The sequence below is a fragment of the Panthera uncia genome (assembly GCF_023721935.1).
Source record: "Panthera uncia isolate 11264 chromosome A1 unlocalized genomic scaffold, Puncia_PCG_1.0 HiC_scaffold_17, whole genome shotgun sequence".
NCBI lineage: Eukaryota > Metazoa > Chordata > Mammalia > Carnivora > Felidae > Panthera > Panthera uncia.
The window spans coordinates 31617014-31638113 of record NW_026057577.1 but is presented as its reverse complement, the minus strand read 5'-3'; the positions used below and the strand labels follow the sequence as shown (position 1 = coordinate 31638113).

The window sequence follows — 21100 nt, the reverse complement described above, 5'->3', positions numbered from 1 at the left end:
GGCAGATAACTCAATGCAGCAGATGACATACAGGGCATTCCCAGCCTCCCTTGTAGTTCTGTTCCACCTCTGACTTCTCTTTTAAGGAGAATGGTCTTCCTGCCAGAAAGAGTCAAAAGTGGTTAAGAGGAACTTGAGCCCAAGAGTGTGAAGAAGGAGGGAAAGAGTTGCTGGCTTCTCTAAATGAGTTAGGGTCTGAAAAATCAAATGAAAACTTAGGGAGATCATTATGAGACCTGTGTGTGTGTATGAATCTCTGTGGCATTGTAGGGGTTGAGAGAGGGACAGAGACAGGATGGGTGACTGGGCTTTCAAGATAACAGCAAGTTTTTGAGATGGGATTTATGGGCATTTCTAAAGAGAAGAGGTGATCTCTTGGAGCAAGAGTGGGTTCTGTAAAAACAGACTAGTTGAATGCTTCATCCCCACTGCCACCTGCACCTTGCTCCTTCTTTGCCTCTCTCCCTTCTTTCCTTCTGCACAAAAGCATGTGAGCCTTATGTAAACCACTTGGTGACCTATTAAGAGTGAACACGCACATGTTACCACCACCAGGTAAAGCAACAGAACTTTGCCAGCACCCAGAAGAGTCTGTCATGCTCCCTCCCAGTTCAAACTTTCTTTTTCAGAAATATTTGCTATCCTGGGAGTTTAGACCATTGCTGTAGACACAGGGACTCTGCATTTCAGGAAAGCATTTAGCAGAATCTCATGATAATCTAATAGGTAGAGAAATGATGATAAAGATATGTGGATTTGAAGCTACTTGAACAATCACGCCTAATAAGATGTTTGCTTACAAATGGTTCTTTGTCAGCAACAGAGTCTTCATTGTATTGATGTGCCAAAGATCTCTTGTCAAATTCTGTCCTATCCAACCTGCATTGAGATTCTTATATGAGGACAGTGGGGGCAGATGACACAGATTAGGAAGGGCTAACGAACACAGGGCTAATGACAGAATGAGGATCCCAAAGTATAGTGACATGCTAGGATGAACGGCTTGGGTAGCAAAGAGACATTTTAAATCTTGTTATTGAATTTTTAGTTTTATAAAAACCCGTATTTGTTTTTTAAAAAAAATCCTACCACCCAGAGACAAATATATGATGTAACTTGCTTTTTACCTTCTCTACTAAGGTTTAGGGCCATGTTGGGGAACCCTCGGCTCGTCATGTGGACATCAGGGACTGGATCAAAGCAGGCTCACTGTGAGTCAGGTCTTTGACACTACTGCCAAAAAATTACATGTGGCCTGAGGCATTAGTTGCAGAATGATCCTGGGGCAGAGGCGGCTGAGCCCCCTGGACTCTGGAGGGGGTGGCCACGTGGGAGCCCTGTAGTGGGTTTGCCAGGTTGTGAGGGGAGCTTTCTCTGGGAAGTTGGCTGTTCTGAAGCTTCAGAAGGGGTGACCTTTCAGGACAGAGTCAGGTGACCCTCTTTATGTTGAGAGGGCAAACTTGGGACCAGACTTGCCTTGTTTGATGGGGACCCTCCCACTGCTTGTAGTCTTCAAATACCAGGCAGCCACTTACAACAGGTGCTACACCAGGTAAAAGCTTGGTGATTGGGTCTAGTTATCCCAAATGCTGGTCCTCACCTCAATGCCAGACTTACTGGTAAGGATCGGGTGGAACATTTGTGAAAAATTAGGTTTTTGAGCCCTATTTTCTGAAGTTGTGATTCAGTATGTGTAGTGTAAGGGTTAGAATCTGTTAGAAATTTTCACAAAGTGCCCAGTGCTCCTTGGTGAAGTGGCACATTCCACAGTTGGTAGAGCAAAAGTAAAATATCTTGGGCAAGAACATCTTGGGCCAGAAAGTAAGGAAGTGCTTAGAGAATGATGGAAATAAGTCAAAAAGACACAGAACCTTTCACAGTATGAAAAGGCTCTGGTGATTAAATCACAGGTAATTTGAATATGGTTTCACTCTTATGTGGATCCTGAGAAACTTAACAGAAACCCATGGGGGAGGGGAAGAAAAAAAAAAGAGGTTAGAGTGGGAGAGAACCAAAGCATAAGAGACTGTTAAAAACTGAGAACAAATTGAGGGTTGATGGGGGGTGGGAGGGAGGGGAGGGTGGGGGATGGGTATTGAGGAGGGTACCTTTTGGGATGAGCACTGGGTGTTGTATGGAAACCAATTTGACAATAAATTTCATATATTAAAAAAAAAATCACAGGTAATTTGAGCATCTAAATAAATATAGAAATGGATTATAACCCATAGATGAATTACGAATTCATGAAGCCATACTGAGAGAAATGAATGAATAAGTGAGAAAGTAGGAAAGCCTCTTCTTTCACATAGGGTGACAACACATATGGGTAGAAGCAGTGATAGAGTTCGAATATCATCATTTGAGAAACATCATAGTAATAATAATTTTAAGGAAGGATTATCAATGAATGCCAGAACTAGTGGGTGAAAGTTTGGTGAGGAACAGGCTATCTTTATGTCTCAAAATGTGTCTCCCCACAGAATATTTATTAATTTCAAAGAGACAAATAGCATCTTTATAATGGAGAAATCTGGCAGATACCACCGTGATCAGTAATCATTGTGAACACTGCCCATCATGTGGGCCTGCCTGATATCACACACCCCTGATAAGATGCACTGAGAAAGACATAACATTGCTTTTATGCATAAACTCAGTCTTTTTTTTTAATAAATTAATCACACTTAAGTTTTTATTTTTTATTTTTCTTTTTTCTAAATTTTCTTTATTTTTTTAAATTTACATCCAAATTGGGGCACCTGGGTGGCTCAGTCGGTTGAGCATCCGACTTCAGCTCAGGTTGTGATCTCACTGTTGGTGAGTTCGAGCCCCGCATCGGGCTCTGTGCTGACAGCCTGGAGCCTGCTTTAGATTCTGTGTCTTCCTCTCTCTGCTCCTCCCCTGCTTGTACTCTGTCTCTGTCTCTCTCAAAAATGAATAAATGTTAAAAAAAAAAAATTAAAAAAAATTTACATCCAAATTAGTTAGCATATAGTGCAACAGTGATTTCAGGAGTAGATTCCTTAGTGCCCCTTGCCCATTTAGCCCATCTCCCCTCCCACAACCCCTCCTGTAACCCTCATTTTGTTCTCCATATTTAAGAGTCTCTTATGTTTTTGTCCCCCTCTTTGTTTTTATATTATTTTTGCTTCCCTTTCCTTATGTTCATCTGTTTTGTCTCTTAAAGCCCTCATATGAGCAAAGTCATATGATTGTTGTCTTTCTCTAATTTCACTTAGCATAATACCCTTCAGCTCCATCCACGTAGTTGCAAGATTTCATTCCTTTTGATGGCCGAGTAATACTCCATTGTGTGTGTGTGTGTGTGTGTGTGTGTGTGTGTGTGTGTGTGTATATATATATATATATATATATATATGACATCTTCTTTATCCATTCATCCATCAATGGACATTTGGGTTCTTTCCATACTTTGGTTATTGTGGATAGTGCTGCTATAAACATGGGGGTGCATGTGTCCCTTCAAAACAGCACACCTGTATCCCGTGGATAAATGCCTAGTAGTGCAATTGCTGGGTCGTAGGGTAGTTCTATTTTTAGTTTTTTGAGGAACTTCTGTACTTTTCCAGAGTGGCTGCACCAGCTTGCATTCCCTTTTTTTTTAAAGTTTTTTTTTTTTTTGAGAGAACATTTGCATACCCACAGACAGGGGAGAGGCGGAGAGAGAGAATCCTAAGCAGGTTCTGCACCATCAGCACTGAGTCCAAATGTGGGGCTCGATCTCATGAACCTTGAGATAATGATCTGAGCCAAAACCAAGAGTTGGACACCTAACCGACAGAGCCACCCAGGTGCCCCACATAACCTCAGTCTAACCATGGGAAAACATCAGATACATTCTGACTAAGGAATAGTCTACAAACCAACCTGTGCTGTTCAAAACTATTAGTATCATGAAAGACAAAGACATGCTAAGGAGAGCATGTCAAGAGTAGAGGAGACTTAAGACATGCTGCTAAAACTCATCATGCCAAGTCGTCAATTGGACCCTGAACCAAAATTACTCTTCTAATCAGGATATTCTGGGGACAGTGGGTAAAATCTGAGTATCTATAGATCATATATTGACAATAATTTCCTGATTTTGATAATTGTACTATGGTTCTTAGGTGCACTTGATATATTTAAGGGTAAAGAGTCATCATATTTGCAGCTGACTCTCAAATGTTTCAGAAGGGAAAGTAATATGTATAAATACATAAAGAAAATTAAAAAGCGGATGTGATAAAATGTTAACCACTGGTGAATCTCACTGGGAGTTCTTTTGCTATTTTGCAACTTTCCTGTAGGTTAGTTTTCTCTGTAATTTTCTGTGATTTTTAAAGGCCCAGTCTGAAATGATTGAAGAGTTAAAAAAAAATAAATAAATAAAATAACAAGCCACCAAAACAGTGTTTCTGGTGATTGTGATGCAGAGTTATGTATGAGAGCTAGCAGATGTCTGTTAAAATTCTTTGGGTCTACTCTCTCAGACCCTGTTTCTCTTTCCAGAGGTGGGCAGTTGATCACTGTGTGTGTGTGTGTGTGTGTGTGTGTGTGTGTGTGCATGTACATGCAAAAAGGGCCTCTTAGAGATACTCTTGTGAGCACCATCATTGTGGTGAATTGTGTATGTCCTTCATTTGCTTACATGACTCCCTTCTGGTTGTTGACTGTTTATGAATATGTCCAGTGATAATCCTACCTTTCCCCAGGGTCCAGGGGCCCAGGGTAGTTTCCATCATCCCCATTGTGGTATTAATCTCATGTTACTGGCTGGATGTTTTGATTCTCTTGAGGGCTTCACTCTCATGTGGCATTTATTTTTTTGGTGAACCTATTCTATTTTTATTCAAGTTGGTAATTGTCCCTATCTTGATTGACTAATTGTTTAACTCCATTGATCCCTAGATGGCAGGCTAGTATAGATCCCTAGTGAACTGTCTATTTCAAGATTATACATCCTGCAAATCCTTGTGTTTCACAGATGATCAAGGCCTCACGTTAGGGCACAGACAAGGTGAGGCCAGCAGAGAAGAAATCTTTCTCTCTGGGCAAGAAGGTGAGCATGTATACCACTTCATCAGGCAGGATCACAAATGATTAAGCCTGACCACATACTCCCCTGAGATCTGCTTCCTTTCCACACTGCATAGGATCTTTTCAGGGAGTATTTCAGAACAATGGTATTTTTTTATTCTGTTATTAAGAGAATGAAAAGGGGGCACCTGGGTGGCTCAGTCGGTTGGGCGACTGACTTCGGCTCAGGTCATGATCTCCCAGTTCATGGGTTTGAGCCCCGCTTCGGGCTCTGTGCTGACAGCTCAGAGCCTGGAGTCTCCTTCCAGATTCTGGGTCTCTTCTCTCTCTGCCCCTCCCCGACTGGCATTCTGCCCCTCTCTCTCTCAAAAATAAATAAACATTAAAAAGAAGAGAAGAGAATGAAAAAAAAAATTTACCCTGCTTAGAAATTCATGAGGACTCATGAGAGAGCACATAGCCCAGTGTGTCCTGAGTGACCGGTGGTCACTGGCACTGTAGAAGACATAGCTCTGCTTTGGGGATTTCACCTTAGTGTTTACTCAGCCCCATCTAACCTGTCAACCTAACCCTCATTTCCCTTTCCGGAACTCTGCCTTTTCCAGTTTTTCTCCTTTTCCAATGATCCAGGCTCCCTTTTCAGCCCTTGTTTTTTCACTTCACCCCAAGCAGGATCTCTATGTATTTTCTGTTTCAGCGCACACACCCCTGATGTCAGCAGCACTTGCTTCATGGCTGTGTGATCCGTATCGCTGCATAGGACCCTGCAGTGAAAAGGGCCTGTGCTTGGTTTAATGTTCTGTCCTTGCCATCTTCAGTTTGCAATAATTTTTAAAAAATTTTTTAATGTTTGTTTATTTTTGAGAGAGAGCAAGTAAGCATGTGGGGGAGGGGCAGAGAGAGAGAATGAATCCCAACCCGGTGTCACACTGTCAGTGCAGAGTACGATGTGGGTCTCGAACTCATGCTTGAACTCATGAACTGTGAGATCATGACCTGAGCCGAAATCAAGAGTCAGACACTTAACCAACTAAGCCACCCAGGCGCCCCAAGTTTCTAATAAGTTTTAAACAAGGGCCTCACATTTCCATTCTGTACCAGCCCTGAAAATTATGTAGCGAGTCCTGAGTGCCAAAGAGGGAGAAGGGCAACTCCTGGACCTGAGTTGCGCAGGACTCTCCTGGGCCCTGTGGCCGGGCTTGGCGATACACTCTGAGATCAGCTCTACCACCTTCCCCCTGACTGCTCCCACCCCCAACACTTGCTCACCTTTAGTTAACTAAAATATGATCTCTGACCCTTGGCAGATTGCCTGTATCAGTTACCTGAACCAAACTGCTTGGTTTCTGCAAAGGCAATCATTTCCATTTCTGTGATCTCCCCCCAGCCCTACCCAAGATTTACAAAGTAGCAGCTGCTGCCATCCCTCTACACACAGACAGCTGACTTGCCTGCTGATTGTGAACATCCCAGTAATCCGAGTGCTAATGGTATTTATTCAGTCCAGCCAGCTTAGCCCTGAACAAGGTTTAGTCTCATTTATCTCATCAGAGACGAGCTATGTCCTTAATATCCTTCTGTTGACTTTGAGCACACCAGTGTCACTGATGTCGCTGAGAGGCATGCCAGGCCCCTGCCCTTTTAACTCACTCAAATCTCCAACTGTCAGGACACCCACCTTCCAGCCAGCAAGAACCACCTTGTCCCCACCCCCTGCATGAGCCACAGCTCTAGTCCTGAGTCTATATGCTAGGAAGGAGATGAGGCCAGCATATGTGTGCCTCGGGCATCTGTGTTCTTAAGGAAATGGTCTTGGCTCTTTGTAGCAAACCCACTGTAATTTACTCTTACAGTCATTCTGCATTGGCTAGCATCTTGGCTTTCATTAGCATACCTTTAACACAGGTGGTTTTAGCTCTGCCTCATAGGTGAGGAAACTGAAATGAAAGGACTTGCCCAAGGTCATGAGCCATTGTGCACAGGATTCCCGCCAAGGGCTCTCCAGGCCAGCCCTTGCATATCCCCTAACCTCACCCAGCTATTTTGGGGGAAACTTCATGCCCCAAAACACACAACAATGAACATTTAGAGCCCAAGGCTGAGCCACCAGGGAGAGAGAGGTTCTGAGAGCATGCTGGTCTCTGCTCTTCCAGAGTGGATTGCTCAAGAAACGCCCAGCTCTCCTGTCCCTGCCTGGATGGACTGAGTGTCTTTAGAAACACAAACTTTAGGGGCGCCTGGGTGGCTCAGTCAGTTAAGCATCCGACTTCGGCTCAGGTCATGATTTCGCGGTCCGTGAGTTTGAGCCCCGCGTCAGGCTCTGTGCCAACAGCTCAGAGCCTGGAGCCTGTTTCAGATTCTGTGTCTCCCTCTCTCTCTGATCCTCCCCCGTTCATGCTCTGTCTCTCTCTGTCTCAAAAATAAATAAAATAAACGTTAAAAAAAAAAAAGAAAGAAACAAAAGAAACACAAACTTTATATTCTCCACCTCTCTCTTCTGTGTTCCTTAGCCCCTCTACTGGGCATTACTAAAAAGCTGTTATCTGAGGGTATTATATGGACCCCCTGAAGTGTCTACAGCACCACTGAAGTTTGGGGGAGGGCCCAGAGTTAATGTGGGCTCCTTCATTTAAGTTCGTCAGGAGAAAAGGCGCAGCCCTTTGGAGGCCATTATTAGCCCATGGTCCTGCTCTACTCACCCAGGTTCTTCAGGATTCTGCTGTAGGTGAAAACGTAGGTTTATTGCCTTATGAGAATGATTTCAGCAAGTGACAAAGCAAAGAGACATCAGTCTCTTTTTCCTTCTGGTTTACTTCTGTGTGAGCTCTATTCTCTACTCCCCTAATGGGCTTCTCTCCATGGGGATAGGGTGGACCCGGCTGCTATCGGCATAACCATACATGCTCCTGGTTTATAGCAACCTATCTTATGGAGAAGGAAACTTCTTTTTGTCCTGTCTCTAGCGTAGACTGAGTGCTCTGGTTATCCGGTCCTGGGTGGCCCACAGAAGCCATGGTGATGGCAGGCTGTGATGGACCATGGACCTGTACTCGATCCTCAAGCCTTTCTGTGGGTTCTATGGGGTTGAGACCTGCCCCATCGGGACCATAAGGAGTGAGAGAGGCACTCTGAGGAGTGTCTCAGAGGAAGGGAGAGCAAAGAGTGACTGTACTGAGGGGTGGGAAAGAAGGGATGCTGGTCACTTTAGAGGTACACACTACATACCCAGAGCCAACCTGACCTGGGAGTGGTAAACTGCGTGGCTCAGAGTGTTCTCCCATCTGATCTCTTGTCCCCAGGGCCACTGTCCTGAGGCAGACGCTGCTCTTGGGCCCTTTCTGGTGTCTGTGTGCCTTGAAGGAGCTTGTTATAACTCTTACTTTGGGTGCAGCATTTCTCGAGGAAGAAGCAGGAGTGGGCTCTGCTTTATGGACAGGTTCTGGGTCCTGCATCGCCCCTCCTCGGTCCCAGCCAGCAGGCCTCCTTGTCACTACAAGCATCGTGACCTCCTGACCTGCACTGGTGCTGCTTGTCAGCTGCACCTCTCAGCCCCATTTTCCATGACTTTCCAGGGAAGCTTTGTACTGAATGGTGTCACCTCTCCACACACACCCCTGCTGTTCCCTGAGCACCTGCCCTTCCTCCTGTCCATAGCTATGCTTCACCTGAACTTCAGCTTCCTGCAATGCCTCTTCTCCAGTGCAGCCCTCCTGGCTCTCCCAGCCCAGACCTTCCTGTTCTTTTTCTGATCCCCCAGAGCTTTTTGGTCATTCATTCACTCTGAAACTTGTAAATAAGGTCTGGTGGTGTGGTCTCTCTCCTATGTGAATCCTGGCTTGTTTGGTGGCCGATATCAGGCTGAGCTTCCCCCCCAAATCTGCCCTGCATGTGGGGCTTCTCTGTGCAGCCACCTAGCAGTGGCTGGCCTCTGCATCTTTCCTGTGACAGAGTGTGGTCTGGCCCTCTGCATCTTATATCAGGGCTCCTGTGGATATGGAGTACCAGGGAAGCCCTATCTCTTAATGGCTTTTGGCATCTTTTCTTTACTCCTAGTCAGCTCATGTTCTATTTGGAGGATCCCAGGGATCTGCCTACATGGTTTGAGCCCTCTGCTTTTTGCCCTGGTACTTCTCTCCCCTTCTAACCATTCAGACCTGGGTGAGCACAGTTCCCCTCTCCCCCAGTACCGCCTCATGTTCGTGACAGGACTATTACTCTGGCTGGTGCCCAGGTAGGTCCCTGTACTTAGCATGCTCAAGTGGGTCTCCTAAGGTCCCCCACCCTTGTCTTCTGGAGTTGGCCGGGAGATTATCTCATCCCTGGGTCTTGTTCTCAGCAGATCTGTAAACCACGACCAAGCCCTATATGCTTTCTTTGGAGGTCCTTGTCCCTGCTGCTCTGTATGCTCTCTCTGATGCATCCTCTGAGGCTGATGTGATGCTGGGTCTCACAGCCCCCCTTTCTTAGGGAGCAGTATTTGGTGTTTGTGTGAATTTCTCAGCAGGGTCATCTTTTCCTAGAAAAGACCCTGCCTGTTGCGGGTGAGTGTTCCTCAGGCACATGATGGCAAAGACAGTCCTAATTAGCTCACACTTTGATGAAGCAGCTGCTTTTCTCAAGTTGGGGGAGCAGAGGGCAGGGGAAAGACTCAGCTCCCAGGCTCCCTGTGCACTGGTGCCCACCTGCCTGTCTGGAGAGGAGCTGTCAGCTTCCTTTCCCCAGAGACCCCGACCCATCTCCAGGCTGCTTCTCAAACCCACCAGTGGAGTTGCAGTGGGACAGGGTAGCACCCACTCTGCACGTTCTTTCTAGATGAGAGGATGCAGAAGCACTCAGGCACCTCCCATTTACAGCAGGAAAAATGGCTCAGCTTGCTAAGTCCTCTTTGAAACTTGAAGCTAGTGCCTGGTAGGAATGGAGGGTGGTCCATTGAGGCCTCACTTGGGCCCCATCACCATGCCATTGGGCCATCTTTGAGAGAGCACCTGCTGTGTGGCAGGCCCTCTCCTGCAAGCAGCAGTGTGAACCCTCTTGTTAGGTGCCTCCCATTTCCGCCTGGGTTTCAGACCCTGCCTTACTCTGCAAGATGCCATGAAGGCCCCTTGCCGAGGTTGGGGGTTAGGAGGAGCAGATGCTTTTGGGGTCTCCAGGGAGCTGGTGGTCATGCTAAAGTGAAGGAGCCAGAGCTAAGAAAAGACTCGGTGCCCTTTGTGGGCTGTCTGGGTGAGCGCGAGAGCCAGTCTGTGACCTCTGGCCTGGCCCCTCCCCCTCCTCCTGGTTTTGGGCTTTTTGGGAGCCTGCCACCACCTTTCTTCTCTGAGGCCTCCTAAGTGGTTGATGAGGGAGCCTTGACTACACAGGTCCCTCAAGGGCCTAACTACACAGGTCCCTGTGCTTGGCACTTATTCCCTAATTGATCACTAATTTGATCGTAGAAAGCAAGAGGTTCCCAGACATATCTCCTGCCTGGCACCCTGCCCTATGGAGGTCTCAACAGCCAGGCTCCTATCCTTTCATCTAGGAGAGTTGTGCCTGAATGTTTGAACCTATCTATCACTCTTTCTCCAGCCCAGAACAGGGAGAGGATCTCCAGAGGCAGCTCTAGGTTTTGAGTGTTTTAGTGTTGCTGTGTGTTGGTTGATATAGTTCTGGTTGTGCACATGTGTCATTCTTGCCCTGTTTTCCTGGGTCCCATGACATAGGCTCTGTGCTGAGTGCTAAGAGTACAGGGACAATCACAGTAGCTACTCTCACAGTGGGGAAGCATCTGGGTGGGCCCTGTTTTAGGATCTACTTAGGGTTAGAGTCTCCTTGGATCTCATTCATTCTCCCTGTTTTCTTCCCACAAGCGTTGACTACATGTGGTCTGTGTGTTCCATCCAGGACAGGAAAGAGGAATGGGCTCCAGCCCCGGGACTGGAGGGGCTCATGCTCAGAGGAGGACAGAGTTTTTAATAATTGCTCCCCAGTGTATGTTTGCCTGGGATCATGGAAGGAAGAAGAACCTATGCAGGCTTGGGGAGTGTGGGGGAAGGCTTTCCATGCGAGGGACACTGAGAAGCACCTTTAGCATCAGGAGATCCTAAAATGGTAGAAGTGATTTCTCTTCCCAGGTCATCCCAGCCTGTTGGCTGCTAGACGGTAGGGCAATGGCATGGAAGCCGTTGGCCCTGTCATTTTGGTCATAGGCCTTCATACCCGGGTGGATGTTTAGCAATTGGCCTGTTCCCTCAGCTAAGTTCTAGCTTGTCCCAAGTGGGAACACTCCCTTGTGCACCTTTTTTTCCCTAGGGTATGGCTCTTATGTTAGCATCTCCCTAACCACCCAGATTCCTGGGGAGTACAATGGCATTCCCCCAAGTTGGTGAGTAGGTACAATGTCATGCTGTCCTGTGCTTTCCCCCCAGCAACCCAAAGGTCCAAGTAGAGGCCATTGAAGGGGGAGCCCTCCAGAAGCTGCTGGTCATCCTGGCTACGGAGCAGCCTCTCACTGCAAAGAAGAAGGTGTGTTTCTGCTCCGTTCCTCCTGCCCAGCCCCTAGCACACCTGTGGAGCCTGAAAGGCATGGGTCCCTTTTCAGACTTTACATTACTCTTGGGATCTGAGTGGTCATCCATGGGGTGGCATAGGGGAAGGGGTCCCACTCACCCAAAGCAGCATGGCAGCCTGCTGAGCCATCTGGAGGCCTAGGTTCAGCTCCCATGATTAGTTTCGGGTGCCACCTTCTGGCTCCCTGTCCTTGGCCTTTGCCCACTGGGTGATGTTAAGGGCTTCCTGTCCTGGCCTTTCTTCTGGCTCTCACAGACCTGTGTTCTAGAGTGTAGCTAGAACCACCCACAGGGGTGGGTGGTGGGTGGGCCAGGGGTGGGGTAGTGGGTGTACCTCTGGCTGCCTCCGCTGAGCCTTGAGGCAGGGCCAGCTCCACATTGCTCCTCACCCTCTGCAGGTCCTGTTTGCGCTGTGCTCCCTCCTGCGACACTTCCCCTATGCCCAGCAGCAGTTCCTGAAACTGGGGGGGCTGCAGGTCCTGAGGACCCTAGTGCAGGCGAAGGGCACAGAGGTGCTGGCTGTGCGTGTGGTCACTCTGCTTTATGACCTGGTCACTGAAAAGGTGAGTGCCTGGATATGTTGTGCCTCCCCCTCACTTTACTTTGCTTCTGGCCATTTGACCCCCACCCCCTCCCACATCTTTTCTATCTAGCCTTCCATCCTCATGACAATGATCCTGAGAAAATGTGCCAGACTATGCTGGGCAGATGGGGATGCTGTGAGGGCCCTTCACCCAGAATTTCTGAGACCTCCGGGAGGGTATCCTGTGGGAAGTGACTGTTAAACTGAAAGCTGAGGGCTGGTGAGGAGGAGCAGGGGCGGGGGCACTGACAGTGGCCAGGCTAGAGTATGCAGGCGGCAGGCTCAGCATGATGGAAGGCCAGAAATGGCCAGGTCAGCCCTTCATGGAATGAAAGGTCATTCATTTGGCTAAAGCCTAGGGTGGGAGTGATGAGGAGCAGGTGGGCTGGAGCAGCTGTGTCTGGGAGCCCTTGCAGCAGCCGGAACACTAATTAGCCAGAGGCTGGAATGATGCTGAATCTTGATTTTAGAAACCTGGAGGTGGCTCCTCTGGGAGCTTTGGCTTTGGGCGAGGGCTCAGAATGGCTGCCCTCGAGGGGCCTGGGGACCCCTGTTGTTGCCACCTGGGAGGATACTTGGTGTCCAACCCACTTTGGTGTTTATGAGCCTGAAAAGTATCTTAATTAAAGCTGCATAAAACCAGCCAGGTCTGTATTCTTTATTCAGCGGCTACAGAGAGCATTAGCCGGGCTTTCTCAGCTGCCTCTCTCGGACCACACTCTCCCTAGAACAGCCGACTGCGGATTTGGGAAGCAGGGCTGGGCAGCCACTGGAACCAGTGCTGAGTGTTGGAGACTGAGAGGCCCAGCCTGCCTCCCTGCCCCTGCCTCAGACTGAGGGTCAGAGTTGTCTGTCGCTGCTTCTCAGTCAGTTAGTTGCAGTTGTGTGCTCACTCTCTGGCGCTATTTCTCTTGGCCTACCTTGTCTCTCATTCTTTTTGCCTGCCCCACCCGCTATCTCTCTCTCCCTCTTCAAGCTGCAGAAACCCATAACAGCAGGCAGTCATGTGGTGCTCACATCCAATTAATAAGGCCCGGGCACAGTTGACTTCTTGGGAAGGGGCAAGCAAGCCTGGAGAAAGACCTGCATGTTGGCTTGGCCTTTCCCAGGAGAAACTCACCTCTTTGCTCTGGTGTACTGGGTATCTCTTTGCTGTCCCAGTCCTGGGTGGTGACTCCTGTGACATTGGTGTATCCCCAGAGAGCTGCCTGAGTCACCTGGCCCCCGGAGCTTGCCTTGAGGCTTTGGGGTGCTGTGAATGCTGGGGAGGGACTGGTGTCTCTGCAGACAGTACTGAGACACCTTCTATGGGGTTGGGATGAGGAGGGTGGTGGAGGAGTCGCAGCCAGCCAGAGACCTTAAGGCACACGTCAGCCACACTATGCTTGAGGTAATTCTTGTGGTTCTTTGGAAAGAATGGAGAACTAATCAGACTGGGACTTGATCGGAGCTGCCTGAGATGGAGGCATGTCAGGTTGCAATTTGAGGTGCCCCACACCTTGAGGGTGGTGTTGTGGCAAAGTAGCAGCTGAAATGCAGATTTCCCATGGAGAGTGGACCACCTCTCAGATTGCTGCTTGTGCAGAGTGAGATGCTGGCCAGTGGTCGTGAATCCACATCCATTCCATGCCTCCATGGAGCTGAGGGGATACAGGGATGACCCACTCACCGGTTCTTTCCACCACAGGTGGTGACTGGTTGTCTGCCCTGCCCAGTGCTCTCCCAGGTCCCTGGTCCCTTCTCTCTTGGTGCTTTTGGGCAGGCTTTTATCCGAGTATTACCTGGAGCATGTGGTCTGCAGAGGCTTACAAGTCAGGGGCTCTGACCTCTTCTGGGGAGTCAGGGGAGGCACTGAGATCTGAGGAATGAGTTATTATGGAGTTGGGGTTGGGTAGGAATGCACCTCCAAGCTGTACCTTAAAGGCTCTGGGGGGCATTTTGTGTGACAGGTGCATGAGTGAGGGTGGATATGGGGATGAGGCCAAGTGCAGGTCAGGGTGGACCCTGCAGGGCCTTGAAGTCCTTGGGAAGGGGTTTAGTCTTTATCATCAGAAGTGCCCAGTGGTGGAGGGTTTGGGGCTGGGCAGCAGTCTGCCATCAGAGGGCTGGGGGAGGCAGGTTGGGAGTGGGAGGCACTGGACTGACGAAGTGCAGTGAGGGGCAGGGCACAGGGGCAGAGACAAAGGGCTGGAAGGACTGCGATGTTCTAGAGGCGGAGCTGTGGCACTTGAAGGTGGGTTAAGAAAGGACTACCAGGTTCCTCTCATCCTTTTCTGTTACAAGATGATGATCCCTGCCCCTGCCTGCTTCCCTCCACCAGGCCCCATGGACCCCAAGGCCTTTAGGTGGTGCACCGTGGCCCCTGGTCTCTCCTGGGCTTTCCTCTTGCCTTCCCTGTCCTCTGTATGCCTCATTCTCACCTGGAGTTAGGGCCGACATTTCTTCTTTCTTCTTGCAGGGACACTTAGTACAACCAGGAAGGGACATCTCCCCACTGTGCACCCTCTGCCTCTGCATAGCCTTCCCCTGACATTTGAAATAAGCTGGAAACTCAGCTGTTTCAGGTGTTTCCTGCCTCTGGCAGCCTGGCAGGGTTGGCTTCCACCACTTCCTGCTAGTGGGGATGGGTTTCTGTACTTTACAGCCATTGGCCAAGCATGTGACTTTCTGCCCAAATTTATCTCAACTCCCCAGACCCTTGGCATAAAGGCCATGTTCCTTGGAGGGACAGCCAGGGTTCTGTGTGTTCTGGGCTTCAGCCTGACCCTCATGCCCCATGGACAAGAACAACCTGCCCTTCTTCAGATAGGAGGTGGGCCCAGTCCTGTTGTTGCGACCCTCCTGTATGTGGACCCTTCATCTTACCCACTTGGAGAGCTCCTCCTTGGCCTCCCACCTCAGGGAAATGCCATCTTCTCTGCCCTGTGTCCTGACTCCTCTGAGGGAGTGGATCTAGTGGTGGTGAGGACGGTGCTGTACACACCACTTTACAGCTAATGCTGCTTCAGGTGTAGATGATGTGATTCTACTTGATAGCAAAGGTCATGTTTTGGGTGTGCTGTGTGCCGGATGCTGGCTGTGTGTGTTCACTACCCCAGTGAGTCCCCCCAACAGTCCTGAGGGGGGTCATGTCATCGCCACGTAAGAGAGGATGCGGTGGCAGCCTAAGGCCGTTTGGCTGTCCGTATTGGAGCAGGAATTTGAACCTAGCCTATCTGCCTCTACACTACACTGCTGAACTAAATTCATCTTGCTATTTAGGAAATTTTTACTCTCCTGCTAGACACTGAGCTCCTTGAGGGCTAGGACGTTGTCTCAGTCTTGGTTTCTCTGGCACATTGCCCAGCTGTTTTTGATGAATGCATGGATGGATACAGACAGGTGGACGTAGGGATAAATGGGTGGGGGAGCTTGTGTGAAGTCATGAGTCCAGCCGACCTTCTCCCATGTTGGACTTTGGAGGCACAAAAGGATGGAGGCAGAGGGGTGGACTCATGGTCAGCCACATGCCTTCCTGTCTGAAGGGCAGAGCTGACTGATGTTTGTGTGTTCTCTCCCCAACCCCATCCCTGGTGTGTGGCCACACGGATGGCAGATGTTTGCAGAGGAGGAAGCCGAGCTGACCCAGGAGACGTCCCCAGAGAAGCTGCAGCAGTATCGCCAGGTGCACCTCCTACCAGGCCTGCGGGAGCAGGGCTGGTGTGAGATCACTGCTCACCTCCTGGCCCTCCCTGAGCATGATGCCCGCGAAAAGGTGCTGCAGACCCTGGGAGCCCTCCTGGCCACTTGCCGGGACCGCTACCATCAGGACCCCCAGCTCAGCAGGACACTGGTCAGCCTTCAGGCTGAGTACCAGGCTCTGGCCACCCTGGAGCTCCAAGATGGAGAGGATGAGGGATACTTTCGGGAACTGCTGGGATCTATCAACAGCTTGCTGAAGGAGCTGAGATGAGATTGCCCCTAACACCAGGACTGGACCGGGGCACTGGTGAGACTGTTGGGTACCAGCTTGGGTGGGCTCTTCAGGGGATACCAGGCAGAAGGGAGGACTTCCTTACTGGGGCCTGGGTATCATCTGGGCAGTGCTGACTTGGCCATTAAATGGAGGCATGAGAGCCATTGTCTTGTTTTGTGTCTCTGTAGGTGGGGCACAGTCCTGTGGTTGGGGGGCTGTGTCTGGGAGCCCCCTAGGGCAGTTAGGCAGGTTGTTGGGTGACAGGCCACTGAGGGGCCCCTGATGACATGCCGGATGGTAAGCCCACAGCATCTAGTAATAGGCCCCATAGGAACGGTCCGGGCTCAGGAGTTGGAAAACCCTGGCTGGCACCAGCTCTTTAACAACCAGTAGCTCTGCGACCTTGGGAAGTCATTTACCTTCCCCTGACCCTGTTTTCTCAACTGTCTTAGGGGAGTGCCATTAAGTGAGAGAAAACATGCATAAAGCACTGCATCAGGATCTGGCATCCAAGCTCGTTCTTTCCCCCACCTGGCTCTGAGGGAAGGTCTGGGGGATCATCTCACGGACCCTGTACTATATTCTCAAGTATTAACCTTGAGGCCACTGGCAGTGGTGGAAGCCTGAGTGCTGTGTCAGCCCAGGCAGCTTGTGGGCTAGGGTGGAGCAATTGGTGCTGGGCCTGGGTGGTGGAAGGATTGGGGGTGGCTTGTGGCTCTCAGGAAGCTCTTGGGTGTGTAGGCCTTACTCTTGGAGAGGAGTGATCTCGCTAAAGCTAGAACTGTGGCTCACCTGACAGGGCAGAGGTGTGGCTCTGTGCCCCAGCCCCTCCCCCGTGTCAGCCGAGGTACTCTGTGGAGGAGGCCTCGAAGGCGGGGGCAGCCGAGCCTGGCAAGTCCCGGCCCCCACCCCACAGAGGCTGAGTGCCAGGCTGGGAGCCTGCTGCAGGTTGCCACGGCAACCCTGGCCCTGGGCTTTCCTGATTTGGATTCTGGTGCTTTTGTTTTTCAGCCTTTCCCAATGCATCACAGGCTCTCTCCTGCTGCTCAGGCAGCCCCTCCTGGCCTCCATGTAGAAATCTCCCCATCCTGGCCTTGCATATAGAAATCACAGCTTCACTGAGCTGAGGGGAAACTGAGGTCCTGAGAAACATGGGTAGTGGGCAGTTTCCTTCCCTGTGGTCCCTTTGCTCAGCCTTACACCCTCTCCTGCCCACCTCATACTACAACACACAGGAAGCTTGGGAGAGAGCTCTTGCCTGCAAACTACCCTCCCAGGGGGGCAGGAGGGAAGGAGGAGCCTGTTGTGCCAGGGTAGGAAGCCTCAGGGCTTGGGCATAGTGGGGATCAGACACAAAGTCTATCATGTGTTGGGTGCTTTCTGCCTCACTGCCATTAAAACCTCTAAATCACCTTCAAAATACATTTTACAGATGAGATCATGGCTCAGAGAGGCTAAATGGTCTGCCTGAGGTCACACAGCTTGTGGCAGAAATAGAATTTGGTTTCACCGTGAAAGGCTTGATTATGTGGCTCAGAAGGTGACAGTGTTGAATTTGACCGGCAGTCGTGGGAGGGAGGACCAGGCTGGATGGCAGAGCAGCTGTTCTGTGATGGAGCAGGGCAGGGTTCAGAAAGGAGGTGCTGGGCCTGGCTAAGACCAAGGTCAAGGATCCCTTTAAAGATAGTATCAGCAGACTTTGTGGGTGGATTTGAGACAGGGAGTAGGGAGGATGGGGATGCCCCAGCCTATGCTGCGAATGAGGAGGACTCAGGGTTGGGGAAAAGTCTGGTATGGGTCTCATCCTGGCAGAGGTGAGCACTGAGGTTGTGGGAGCAGATACACCTTTGAGCAAAGGCTGGCAAGAGCATGCTAGCTGTGGAGGGAGCCCTTGGGCTGACCTGGGCTAGTAGCAGCTGGGGCTGGGGGTCCCCAGAGCCCTTGAGTCCTTTGTAACTTCCAGAGTCTGATCTGGGATATGGGAAGGGGTCCCCATGGGAGGAATAACAATAGTAGGAGCTTAATTGAGGACCCCAGTATCTCTTCATCCTCATGTATGCCGCACAAAATGACGTAACTATAAAGCTGAAAGGAGACTTTGCGCCGTGAGCTCTTTGGCATTGCGAGAGTCACTGGGACTGAAGAAGGAGCGTCTGGGGGCTCTGGTGAGGGCAGCCATACCAGAGCCACATTGCTGAGCCCACAGGCCGGGTGAGTGGATTGCTACAACTCTGTTCTCCACTCCACATATGCACAGACTAGACCTTGGGAGGGTGAAGTTTGGTCTGCACTGTTCTCTTACTGGTCTCTGATGTCCTGGGTCCTGAAGCAGACCCTCTGGGACAGAGGCAGCACTGTGACCCAGGACTTGGGCCCTGGCTGCTTGGCTGTGGGTTCTGGTTACAGCACCCAGCTTGTCATTGACTATTGTCTACAGGCCCAGAAGGAGCCTTTCTCTGCTCTCCCTTTGGGTGCCATCCTGGGAACTGTGGCCAACCAGTATGACCTGGGCTAAGTTAGGAAGTGGTAATGGGACTGTAGCCACCAGAACTCGAGGTGATGTGACCTCTTCCTGCCAGGGCCTGGAGGCTACTCTCCTCTTCTCCTGCTCCTGTCATGCACTAGGGCCTTATGGTAAGGACAGGATGGAGAGCTCTGACTGGCTGACACCCCATAGGCCCTGGGTTATTATTGCTTACCTGCTCCTCGACGTGGCTGAATCAGTGCATCTATGTTGGAGGATGACAGGGATGGGGAGTGGAGTGCTGGTCCTTGGCCCCCCCTTCCCCTTTCCTTCAGCAAAACTTGGTTTTTATTAATTCAGTTCGTTAATTCTTTCATTCACACTGTTAGTTAAGCCCTTAGCCCTTGTTAGGCCCCAGGGTTCTGATGTTGGTAAGCCACAAGCCCTGCTGTCAAGGAGCTCACATTCTGGTGAGGGAGGCAGTCGCAGTGTGACATGTACTCTGACAGGGAAGGCCTGGGTCATTTCGAGCTGAGGGGGCCCCTGACTGTAGTTCAGTGGGTCAGGGGAGGCCCCCCAGAGCCAGTGATAGCCAAGCTGAGACTTGAAGGACACTTGGAGAACAAGCCAGCTGAGGTGGGGAAAGGTTTCAGGCCCAAGGAGCTAGAGGAAGATTTATGGTGAGAGAGAGAGAGATCTCCATTTGAGGAACCCACATGTTCAGTAGAGCTGGAAGAAATGATGGTGGGGAGGGGCCAAGTAGAGCCACATACACATCTTATCCAGTGCCTCATCAGTCTTAAGATCGAGGGGGAAGCAAGGAGTGGGTTGTAGGCATTCTCCTAGCTGCTGCAGCCTCATTTGTTTGCTCTTTCATTCTGACTTAGTACTACCCCATCTATAGGACAGGGTGCGAGGTGGCCAGTGGAACAGTGCAGGGAGGGGCAGACCATGACAAGTGTATAATATGATGCCGGGCAGTGAGTGCTAAGAAAAATAAAGTACAAGGGGATAGAGTATCAGGGTCTGTCAGGGAAGGCCTCTCTGAGGACATGCCGCGTGAACAGAAGGAAGCAAAGCAGTGAGCCATGGGGCATCCAGGGCAGTGCTTTGCAGATGGGAGACATAGTAGAAGCAGGAATAAGGCAGGGTGTTAGAGGGAGAGCCAGAGTCAGTGTGGTGAGAAGAGTCAACTCAGGAGGGCAGATACTACTAGCTGTGGCCAGGACTTGAGGTTTTTCTTCGCGATGGGGCCACTAGAAAGCTGTGGGCCCAGGAGGGACCTGACGGCACTGACACTTTAATCGGATCCCTCTTGTTGCGTGTGAGAATAGACAGCACGTGGCCCAGTGCGGGTCTGGTGCAGAGCCACATGGGAGTCGATGTGGTATCATCCGGGGTAATGAGAGAGAAGGCGGTGCCAAGCGCTCAGACCTAGATGTGTTTTAAAGATAGAGCTTACAGGACATGCAGCCTGCCTGCCTGTGGCTGAGAGGAAAGAGGTCAGGGGTGAAGCCTCACTCAGGGGGCGCGGGGGGGCGCTGTCTGTGGGAGCCACCGGGACCTGATCGTGGATGTTGTTTGGGCTGGTCCATGCTGAGCAGTCGGCTGGACATGCAAGCCAGGGATGCTGACCTGCATGCAGTCTGCAGCCTGGGCGAGAGCTGGCCCAAGAGGACAGAGCCAACAGCAGTGCATGCTGTGTGGGCGTCAGAAACGTTGAGAGCTGCTTGTTCAACACATCCACTGTCAGAAATCAAGTTATATAAACAAAATTAAATGACATATTAAAAAAAAAAAGCAAAGGTAGTTTTTGAAAACCAGCGAAAGAAGAGCAGAAGAGCTACATTTAAACCCAAAGAAAGCAGAAGAAAAGGCAGTAATATAGATAAGGGCAGAAACCAATAAAAATGAAGATAGAAAGCTAGAGAAAATCAAGGAAATGAAAGGCAGTTCTTTGAAAAAAGAAGACACAAATTATCCATCTCAGGAATTAAAGAGAGGATATCACTATAGACCCTACAAGTATTAAAAGGATAATGAGTGAACACTATAGTCAACACTAGGTCCATGAATTTGACAACTTCAAAGAAATGGTGGACTAGTTCCTTGAAAATACTATCTTTCATTGCATTACTTTTCTTGTGCTTCTCTAACAGATTACCATGAACTTCATACCCAAAAACAACCCAAATTTGCTCTACCATGGTTCTGTAGGTCAGAAATCAGACCCCGTTCTTGCGGGGCAAAACCCCAAGTCATCAGCAGGCCTGCATTCCTTCCAGTAGGCACTGAGTAGGATCCATTTCCTTGCCTTTTCCAGCTACTGGAGGCTACCTTCATCCTTGGCTTGTGGCCCCATCCTCCAGCTTCAAAACTAGCAATGCCAGTCAGCCTCTCCTGTGACACACACAATCTCCTGCCTTCCTTTTGTACTTTAAGGCCTGTGTGATTATACTGGGCCCACCTGGATAATGCAGGATCATCTCCCTGTTTAAAATCAGTTG

The 21100-nt window shown here is 50.0% G+C and overlaps 1 protein-coding gene across 13 annotated transcripts in view; it reads left to right on the top strand.

Annotated features, from left to right (window-relative positions):
• SIL1 (SIL1 nucleotide exchange factor) overlaps positions 1 to 16289 on the top strand; it is a 288984-nt gene extending 272695 nt beyond the window's left edge. For all 13 annotated transcript variants that reach the window (XM_049649313.1, XM_049649312.1, XM_049649311.1 and 10 more), the window contains 3 exons: positions 11451 to 11547; positions 11990 to 12154; positions 15770 to 16289. In XM_049649313.1, coding sequence (XP_049505270.1) covers positions 11451 to 11547; positions 11990 to 12154; positions 15770 to 16126 — 619 coding nt within the window. In that variant the 3' untranslated portion in view covers positions 16127 to 16289. The remainder of the gene's footprint in view (positions 1 to 11450; positions 11548 to 11989; positions 12155 to 15769) is intronic.
• The last annotated feature ends 4811 nt before the right edge of the window (positions 16290 to 21100 follow it).